The sequence below is a fragment of the Mus caroli genome, chromosome 2 (genome assembly GCF_900094665.2).
Source record: "Mus caroli chromosome 2, CAROLI_EIJ_v1.1, whole genome shotgun sequence".
NCBI classification, from domain to species: domain Eukaryota; kingdom Metazoa; phylum Chordata; class Mammalia; order Rodentia; family Muridae; genus Mus; species Mus caroli.
Genome location: NC_034571.1, coordinates 136,560,953 through 136,571,456, shown reverse-complemented (window position 1 = coordinate 136,571,456; position 10,504 = coordinate 136,560,953). Strand labels below are relative to the sequence as shown.

The 10,504-nt window shown below is 45.5% G+C and overlaps 1 protein-coding gene across 2 annotated transcripts in view; it reads left to right on the top strand.

The window, feature by feature from the left end:
* Positions 1-10,128, top strand: part of Ovol2 (ovo like zinc finger 2) — a 27,463-nt gene extending 17,335 nt beyond the window's left edge. For both annotated transcript variants that reach the window (XM_021153073.1, XM_021153082.1), the window contains exon 4: positions 9,376-10,128. In XM_021153073.1, the coding sequence (XP_021008732.1) occupies positions 9,376-9,692 (317 nt within the window). In that variant the 3' untranslated portion in view covers positions 9,693-10,128. The remainder of the gene's footprint in view (positions 1-9,375) is intronic.
* The last annotated feature ends 376 nt before the right edge of the window (positions 10,129-10,504 follow it).

The window sequence follows — 10,504 nt, the reverse complement described above, 5'->3', positions numbered from 1 at the left end:
AATATTTCTAGCCTTAGAGATCATTACCTTCTTTCTCTTAACCTGCTTTCCCTCCAAGGGAAGTCACTATCCTGACGTCTAATAAATATAAGTGTTTTTAAACTTGATGATATAAATCAGATCTGTATTTGCTTTGAATCTGACCACAAGTTTTTTTTTTGTCTCTAAAGATTAATTAATCAAGTAAATAATTAATACAGGAAATTGAATCCAGAGCCTTGAACATACTGAGCCAGGTGTTTTAACATTAACCTGTATATTCTGAAAGTGGTCTCACTATCTTGCTTAGACTGGCCTTGAACTCACAGAGTAGCCCTGGCCAGCCTTGAACCAGCAGTTCTAGTGTCTGAGAGGCACCATGTGGCTGCTGCTTTGGGACTAGCAGCAGTGAGATGTGGTTTAAGACTAGATTTTGAAGACTTAATGAAAAAAAAATCTCAAATTTTAATGTAGATTCCACGTTGAACTGGTAATGTTTAAATAAAGTTTAAACTGTATCATTTTAGATAATCTCTTTTAAGTCCCAGCACTCAGAGTGCAGACCAGGAAGATCTCAGTGAGTTCTAGACAACCTGGTCTACATATGGAGTCCTAAGCCATCCAGGGAGATTCCGTGAGACCCTGCTTCAAAGAATCTCATCTGTTTCTATTTCTTTGTTTACTTATGTTTTGAGACGGGGTCTTCTGTAATCTCGTCTGGCCTTGAACTCTACCTTCTGCTTTAGTCTCTTGAGTGCTGGAATTGTAGGTACATTGCCACTGTACCTGGCTCCTTCTGGAAATTTCTAAATTTTCAGGTAGTTTGCCCCTTAATTTCTATTGGACAGCACTGTCATAGTTGAAATTAATACCTAGACATTTTTAGAGTTTTAATGATGACTTTTGCTTTCAAAGTAATAAACAATATGAACTGTGGGAATGGCTTGAGCCCGTCCACACCCAGACTCCTGTGCTAGCCTCCAAAGATTACTTTTCATAAGGAAAAGCTGGGGGCTACATTTATCTTATCTGGTGACAAACATGTAGAGTCACTGACCTGCGCAGGCCATGGAGCTAGGGACTGGAGGGAGGAGGTCAGGCCTATGATTGTCTCCTGGTAAAGACATGAAAATTTTTGGGAGGTCTTGGATGTGTTTGTTCATGAGACCCAACCTCACAGGCTCCAAACGACCATCCTAGACTTTAATGGGAACTTGGTCTTTGCCTTTGGTCGAGCTGTGAACATAGGGTTTGGCTGCTGATTATTCTAAGTGTTGTATTTAGGTCGAAACAAAGATGCAGACACTCAGCACAGATACAGGAGACAGCTGGGTGAGGGATGTGTTTGCATAGAGTCCAAAAAGACCAAGCCTTACTTACTTAGCATTTTTTAAATCTGGCAAGAATCCTAGGGACCACCATTAGAGAAGGGTTAGCAGTGTTGGATGGATGGATGGATGGACAATCAGGCTAATTTTGCCTCTCACCCACACCACCAACGGGATCTCTTAACATCCCGGCAACTGCAGAGGGCATCTAATTAGAGACTCAAAATTCACAGAAAAATTCTTGAAAAAGATTCAGGGAAACCAGAGCCTGAATATGGCTTACATTAATATCCAAACAGATGAAAGAAAAGATTAGGACTCCTTTTCTGGGTATGACTTCACCAAGAAAAAAAGTAACCACAGGATTCTTTGTCCCTATCCCTGTTTCTGTCTCTCTGTGGAGTGTGTGTGTGTGTGTGTGTGTGTGTGTGTGTGTGTTTGTGTGTGTCCATCCAGGCAAGGGTGCAGTCCGGGCTAGGGGGCAAGGGTATGATTCAGATGGTAGCTCATTAAATATTTAAATAAACCAAGAGGTGTGGAGGAAAAGCCCCATAGCATTTTTTAAATGTATCTATAGCTGGTCATGGTGGTACATGCCTGTGATCTCTAGGGAGGAGAAGCCTGAAGGGTTGTGAGTTCCAGGACAGCCTGGGCTAAACAATGATTTCTTTTTATTTTTTATTTATTTATTTATTTTGGTTTTTCAAGACAGGGTTTCTCTGTGTAGCCCTGGCTGTCCTGGAACTCACTCTGTAGACCAGGCTGGCCTTGAACTCAGAAATCTGCCTGCCTCTGCCTCCCCCAAGTGCTGAGGCTAAAGGTCTGCGCCACCACTGCCCAGCTTAAACAGTGATTTCTAGACAAGCAACAAACACCCCTTCCCACCACAAATACACAAAACCCAACAAGCCATCATTAATAACATCAACGAAAGCAGTTTTTGTTCTAAATAGTCTTGGGCCCCCGCAAACTGGGAGCAGTTCCTCGTTAGGACGATTTAACGAAAGAAGGTTTCTGAGAGGAACTTGTCAAGCAGTGAGGGCAGCTGGGGTTTAGTGTTAACCTTCAATCTCTCCTGTCCACAGTTTGTGGGGGACCTTTCTATACCCATTTCAATCTGACATAGTTGAAGATAGTTTTCACTCCCTGTCATTGGGAAAGGTAACGGCTAGTGCCCAATCCCAGGAGAAGGGGGTGCCTAGGAGCTGGTAGCTGCCAGCCTATAGGTGCACTGGGGCTGTGCATTAGCCCAAGAAGTGGGTCTGGGGCGGAGCCAACACTACCTTCCATACACTTCACAGATGTCCCAGTGTCAGGGACAGGATCACAAGGGCCAGACTCACCCACATCGAAGCAGAGAGAGGACCCAACATCAAAAAAAAAAAAAAAAAAAAAAAACCCAAAACATGTATGTTCAGTTCACAGCCCGAGAAAAGCAATGTGGATCTGTGCTTACAGAACATTCTTTTGGATTTGGGCTTTTTTTTACTTGGGCCAGCTAGGGTTACTGCCTAAGAGTGGCTGCCTGTTGGCCGAAATAATTTATTTTGGGGGAGAGAGATCTGTGTGTTTGAGTGAAAAATACTGACCAGCCCAAGGCCTGTGCTAGATCTAAGGGGTGTGGCAGCGGGTGGCTGGAACATATGGAGAAGGGAGGGGGAGTGCGTGCAGTAGAGAAATTTAAAAAAAAAAAAAATACTGGGCTGGAGAGATGGCTCAGTGGTTAAGAGCACCAACTGCTCTTCCGAAGGTCCTGAGTTCAAATCCCAACAACCACATGGTGGCTTACAACCATTCCTAATGAGATTTGACGCCCTCTTCTGGTGCACCTGAAGAGAGCCACAGTGTACTTAGATATAATAATAAATAAATCTTTTTTTAAAAAAATACTAGCCGGGCGTGGTGGCACACGCCTTTAATCCCAGCACTTGGGGGAGGCAGAGGCAGGCGGATTTCTGAGTTCGAGGACAGCCTGGTCTACAAAGTGAGTTCCAGGACAGCCAGGGCTATACAGAGAAACCCTGTCTCGAAAAACTAACCAAAAAAAAATACTGATACATGCTAGACTCCACACTGAGTGTCCACGCCCACACTACTCAGTATGGTTTGAGGACCACCGGCATCACCCAGGAGTTGGTGGGCGTGCACAATTGCACATTTTGATGCCTCAAAGGTGCCAACCTCGTTGTTGAGGTACAGTATTCATCAAAAGAATTTTTTGTTTTCCTATTTGGTAAAATGAATGCATCTGCTGTGGAAGATTTTGGATGACATAAAAAAAACCGATAGCAATCTACCATAATGGCTGATCAGGCCAAGAGGTTGGTTAGGCCTGGAAAGATGACTCACAGCTCTGAGGGTGTGGTGGCTCATGCCATTAATTCCAGCACACAGAGGCTGAGGCAGGAGGATTACTAAAGTTCAAGGTCAGAGCACTTGGTTTTTCTGGCAGAGGACCTGGGTTCATTTACACCCACGTGGTATGGTACCATCAATGTAACTCCTGTAGGGGATTTGATGACACCTTCTGACTTCTGCAGGCACCACACTCACATGGTGTACATACATACATGTATAAAAATAAATGGGTTTTTGTGTGTGTGTGTGTGTGTGTGTGAGGTTTTTTGTTTGTTTTTGAGACACTGTCTCACCATGTAACTCTGGCTGACCTAGAGCTTAATAGATAGGCTAGGCTAGCCCCAAACTCCCAGGTACTGAAATTACCACCTGCTGCCTGACTAAAAATATAAACATCTTTAAAAAAAAATAAAAATGAGGGCTGGGAGATGGCTCAGAGATTAAAAGCACTGGCTGCTCTTCCAGAGTCCCTGAGTTCAATTCCCAGCAACCACATGGTGGATTACAACCATCTGTAATGAGATCTGATGCCCTCTTCTGGTGTGTCTGAAGACAGCTACAGTGTACTCATAAAAATGAAATAACTAAATAAACAAACAAATGAAATTTCAAAAAAAGAAAAGAAAAAGCTGACTCAAATAGGAAGTCCCTGTGGTTTGAGCCTAAGGACCCCACATTTGATCCCAAGAACCCATGGGGAAAACCAGGTGGGGTTGACCCACCCATAGGGCCTGGGGGTGTAGCTCAGTTGGTGAGTGGCTTGCCTAAGAAGTGCAAATGTATTAATTTAATCTCTAATACCATATACAACCAGTATAGAGGCCCTCTCCTGTAGTTCCATCAATTGGGAAGTGGAGGAAGGATATTCAAGGTTAGGCTCAGCTACACAGTTGAGGCCAGCCTGAGCTACAGGAAGACATTTAAAAAAAAAAAAAAAAGACACAATCTATGCCTCTGGTTGAAGTAAAGAAGGCCCCTGCCTTTCCTGTGGGCTGCGTTCCATAGAGAGAACCGGAGGAATTCCAATTTGAGGTGAGGGCTAGGGAGGGGCTGCCCACAGGACAGGGGGCTTTCTTACCTTATCTTCCATCAGGGGCTATATTGAGAGAGACCAGAAGACAAACAAACCCCAGCCTGACTAAAGCAGAGAGGACAATGGTGTCTTTGTTTGGGGCCTAAGGAGAAAGATTGCCTGGATTGGGAAAAATGCAGATCAGAAGTTTAAGGCAGGGCTGCTAGCCGAAGAACCTGGAATCCACTCCCCCACAGCCCAGCTCACCTGTGGTGTCACCTCATCCGTGGTTTCATTTAGATTTTAACTTACATATTTGTTTTTACCTAAAAAGATAATAATATATTTACATGGTGCGGGGGGTGGGGGGGATGGTGGAAAATGAGATTTAAAAAACAAAACACCCAAGTTTCTTTTCCAGCCCCAGTTAGCTTCTGAAAGTGATTTGCCATTTATTCTTTGTTTGTTTTTTGTCTTGGAAGCTTCGAAGGCACATGGCTGCTCTCCTGGGAAGGAGACCTTGGCTTGCTTGGTGTCTGCATTGTGGAACCTCACTCCTTTTCCTCATTGTCCATGACAAATCCCATCACAGATGCACAGTCCTTTCCTAGTTCCCAGAAGTCCTTGCTTCCATTTTCAGGTTGTTTTCTGTTTTAATTCTGACCACCATGAATTTTCTTGCATATCCTTTGCCCACCCATGCAAGTCTATCTCTGATGTAACCTTCCACAGGTGAACTTACTAGGCCAAAGGGCAGGAGCACTCTGGGTTTCACAGGCATTGCCTCTTTGCCTTCCTAGAGGCAGCCCTCAGTGTCTTCTCCCACCAGGAGGCCTGTGTCCGAGCTTCTTGTTGGAGTTCACAGTTAGCTCAAAATCAGGAAAGGAACATTTGACCCAGAGGAAGGAAAGCAATCAGACAGTTCCAGAAGTGGGGACTTTACCTGGAGATGTGGGATTTGAAATTCAGCTTAGTGTTAGGAATAAACAAACACACACAAAGAATGAAAAACTCAAAAGTCTTTGTTGACAACACCCCAGAAGAACATATATGTGTGTGTATGTATATAATCTGTATACACATGTATATATGAATGTATGTATATATGAATGAACTAGGTAATAAAGGTGTAGGATAGAAAATTCAAAAGAGCAGGCAGTGAGGGATGGCTCTGCCAGCCTCCTAGGGACCATTTTTTGTTTGTTTGTTTGTTTGTTTGTTTGTTTGTTTGTTTGTTTGTTTTTTGAGACAGGGTTTCTCTATGTAGCCCTGGCTGTCCTGGAACTCACTCTGTAGACCAGGCTGGCCTCGAACTCAGAAATCCGCCTGCCTCTGCCTCCCGAGTGCTGGGATTAAAGGCGTGCGCCACCACGCCCGGCCTAGGGACCATTTTTTAAAAATCCTTTTTTGTTGTGAAATACAGAATTCATAACAAAAAGTGTAGGTGGAAGACAAATAGGGATAGGGCAGGCAGGGGACCCTGCTTCCGTTGTGTTGAGCTGGATTCTAAACACCGAGATCCTAACGTCCTGAGACTTAGTGTTTGCCAGCTCTTGTGCCTCTGATAGCTCAGTTAATCCTCAGAGCAGCCCTCCTGGGTGTGAGAACTATCTGCATTTCGTGGGTGAGGCGATTGAGCTGTACTGAGAGTTAACAGATTGACCACAGACTCCGTTAATGAGTGGCAGATGTGCAGTGCTCTGCTTCCCAGTGGCCTTGGACTTTGGAACCCAGGTAGGTGTCAGTAGGTTAATTTATGTCTGGTAGCAGATGGGGCTTTTGGTTCCCAACCAACCTGTTCTTTTGACTAGGAAAAGATTGGGTTTTGTTAGAGAGGGAGATGATGGGCGTGGCCTCGGTGTTGTGGGTGGGACTTAGATCCTCTTTACACGGGTCTATCTCTATTCCCTTGAAGGTGTGGAGACCGGATTTTATTCATTCAAGCCCAGGAAGGAGCTTTTTTGACAAAATATCTGTCTGCCAGGAGTGAGATTATAGTCAGAAGAGGGAGCAGGGACACTGGGGCAGGGAACAGGTTTATAAGGTAGAAATGTTATAACTAGAGCTTTTATGGTCTGTCTCCTTCTGTGTCTATATCATGAAGTACCCATCCTCAAAACCAGACTCGGCGCCTATACTATATCTTTTTAATGAAAAAACCTCTTGGTCAGCCCCTTTCTTTACTGGCCAGGTGATAATGCTGGCCCCTGAAATTTCCTAACCTTCTTAGACCTTGCTGGGTGCTCTGCCCATAGAAGATATGTGCAGAGTATGCATTAAATACTGCAGGGAAGGCTGAATGGGGTCCTGCTGGTCTCTGGGTCACCCCAGGAATAAATAGGAAGCTCTATGTCAAGAGTCAGAAGTGTTCATTTCTCGGATATGTATATATGCCATGGAGTATCATACAGCCATAAAAAATGAATTATGTCACTTCATTTGAAGTAAGATAAGTGACTCAGACATATTGTTTGTGTCTCTCATGTAGAACCTGGGTTTTGTTTGTTTGTTTGTTTGTTTTTGTTTTAAGTAGAAAGTGGACCATTAGAGTGGAGGAAGTGGGGGCTGGAGAGATGGCTCAGCAGGTAAGAGCGCTGACTGCTCTTCTGAAGGTCCTGAGTTCAAATCCCAGAAACCACATGGTGGCTCACAACCACCCATAATGAGATCTGACACCCTCTTTTAGTGTGACTGAAGACAGCTACAGTGTACTTATTTATAATAATAAATAAATCTTTGGGCTGGAGCGAGCAGGCTTGACCTAAATTCAATTCCCAACAACCAGATGAAGGTTCACAACTATCTGTACAGCTACAGTGTGTGCTCATATACATAAAATAAATAAATCTTTAAGAGAGAGAGAGAGAGAGAGAGAGAGAGAGAGAGAGAGAGAGGGGCCTGAAGAAAGGAGTGCAGGCGAGTCTCCTCCTCGTTTGCCTTGGGGTGGTCGAGGGAGAAATGCCTTCCCCCTTCCTCACCCCTCAGGCCCTATGCCTTGTGTGGCCGCACAGTAGAGATGGCCCTGAGGTAAAGGCAAAGGTGAGCTGCCCCAAGGGCATGAGAGAGGAAGAGCTGGCCCTACCCCTGCCAGCTTTGGCAGTGGGCAAGCTGGCTGGGGACAGTGCTGGAAAGCTTGCCTTGGTGGTGCAGGCACAGGAGAGCTGGGCAGCTGACCAACTTAGTTAAATTACCTCCTATGTAGTCACATGACTCGGGTTGGCCTTGGCCTCCCTCCTCTTTCTGCCTCCACCTCCCTCAAGTGCTGGGACAGCAGACATGGGCTTCTGAACTTGGTCCCTTCTGATGGACTCTCCCTGTACCGGGTAGCCCAGGCTGCTCTCACACTCTTAACTGGGATTACAGAATACCACTGCCTGCAATGTTTCATTTAAAAAACAAAATGACACAGCTAGTCATCTGTGTGTGTGTGTGTGCGCGTGCGCGCATGTGTGATCGTACACATGTGGTAGGAAGGAGTAGGCCAATGATGCCAAGTGTCCTCTTGACAACACCTTGTGCCTCTTCCCCCAGACCCCAGTATGCTCCCACTCAACATTTATTTAGCGCACATAAGGTATGTGTGTTGATGTCTGCCTATGCATGCCATGTGTGAGTTTGGAGGTCAGAGGACCAATGGGAACCAATTTTTTATGTTCTTCCACCATGTGAGTTCAGGTGTCCACACTCAGATGGTCAGCTGTGATGGCTAACTCCTTTAGTGGAGCCACTGAGTTGCCTCATTGTGCCCCCTATCTCCCACAGCACCTTTTTCTGAGAAAGAGTCTCTCACTTGGCCAGTGAGTGCCAGGGGTCTGCCTGCCATTGATTCCCAGAAACTGGAGACATGGTTTCATGGTGTAGCCCAGGCTGGCCTTAAAATCACAGAGATCTGTTTGCCTCTCTGCCTTTGAGTGCTGGGATTAAAGGCATGTGTTACCGTAAATGAATTACTTAACATGGTTACAAGCACACAGTTCTGAGCAAATGGGAAATGTTTCAGATTTCTTTCCCTTCATCGATGCTATTGTTGTATTAAGACTTGTAAAAGTCACAGTTTTAACATTAATCCAGTGGAGTGTTTTGGGACCTGGCAGCCACCATGTTCTTGCCCGGCTTTGTAAATATAAGTTCTGAGGACTGAGCATAGAAAATTCTGGTCTTCAGCATATAAAGCAAGCCCTTTTCGCTGGTCCTTCATTTCATCTCGTCTCTGCAGTGCTTAGCACAATGTAAGCTCTGGGCTGCCTCCCACGATGTCCAGCACAAAGGCTGGGGTAGTATTCCCTGCTCTCTGCCTTCCTCCCTTCCCTGTTTCTGTCCTTTGTTCCCTAACCCTTGCTTCCCTAAGACGGCCCCTCCAAAAAACTTATTCTAGGATCTTTGTCTCAGAGTCTGATTCCCGGGAAACTGACAGTACATAAATCGAAAACAGTTGACCTGGCTGATAAAAGACGAGACCATTAAGTTAGATGAAAGCAAGTTAAGCTCTCTCAGAGCCAAGTGGTGGGTTCTGGCTCACTGGCGCCCACGTGTGTTAGGTTTTTCAGCTCGCTGCCTGAACTCTGGTGCATGGTTCTGGCCCCACTCTCCCCACATCAGCAAAGTTCTTAGCCAAGGGAGACTTTTATGGCTTGGTCTGGAGGGAAGCTTGGGCGTGGCTCTGACCAGCTGGTGACCTTCTGCCCCTTGTCCTTGCAGGCATCCGCCCCTACAAATGTGAGGTGTGTAACAAGGCCTTCACCCAGCGGTGTTCCTTGGAGTCCCACCTGAAGAAGATCCATGGGGTACAGCAGCAGTACGCCTACAAGCAGCGTCGCGACAAACTCTACGTGTGTGAGGATTGCGGCTACACGGGCCCCACCCAGGAGGACCTGTATCTGCATGTAAACAGTGACCATCCAGGGAGCACATTTCTCAAAAAGACTTCCAAAAAGTTGGCGGCCCTTATGCAGAACAAGCTGACGTCCCCACAGCAGGAGAATTCCACCCTGAGTGAAGAGGAGGAAAAAAAGTGAAGAGCGAGCGAGAAAAAGCAGAGGAGAGACGCCGCCGGCGCCACTTTTACTCGGACTTTTGGTCTGAGGCGTACCCCTCTGCTCCCCTGGATCTTTTCATATTCAGTCCACCTCTCTCTTCTTTGGGGACAGCAACAGTAAGAAGCACCCCCAAAGTTGTCAGTCATTGTGCCACAACAGGCCCTGTGAATTGTTTCTTGGTGGCTGAGGTCACATACGGGTTTCTGTGTGTGTGTGTGTCTGTCTGTCTGTCTTCTGTCTGTTACGTGTGGTTTTTTTTTCCTAGTAGAATTTTCACATGTGAATAGAGAGAGAGGTGTTCTTAAAGAGACTGTCATCTTACGGTGCCTTGAAATGCTTTCCATGCAAGGAAAATGTATATTCTTCTGAAAGAGTTTACAGAAATTATTTTAATAAATGAAATGTTCGTGTGAAACTTCTCTTTTTTAAAATTTTTATTTCCCTTTATTTCTTTTTTAAAGATTTATTTATTATTATACATAAGTACACTATAGCTGACTTCAGATGCACCAGAAGAGGGTGTCAGATCTCATTAGGGGTGGTTGTGAGCCACCGTGTGGTTGCTGGGATTTGAAATCCGGACCTTTGGAAGAGCAGTCAGTGCTCTTACCCACTGAGCCATCTCGCCAGCCCCTATTTCCCTTTATTTCATGTGTGTTGGTGTTTTGCCTGCATGTATGTCTATGTGAGACTATCAGATCTTGGAGTTACAGACAGTCCTGAGCTGCCATGCGGGTATTGGGATTTGAACCCCCGTCCTTTGGAAGAGCAATCAGTTCCCCCCCAACCAC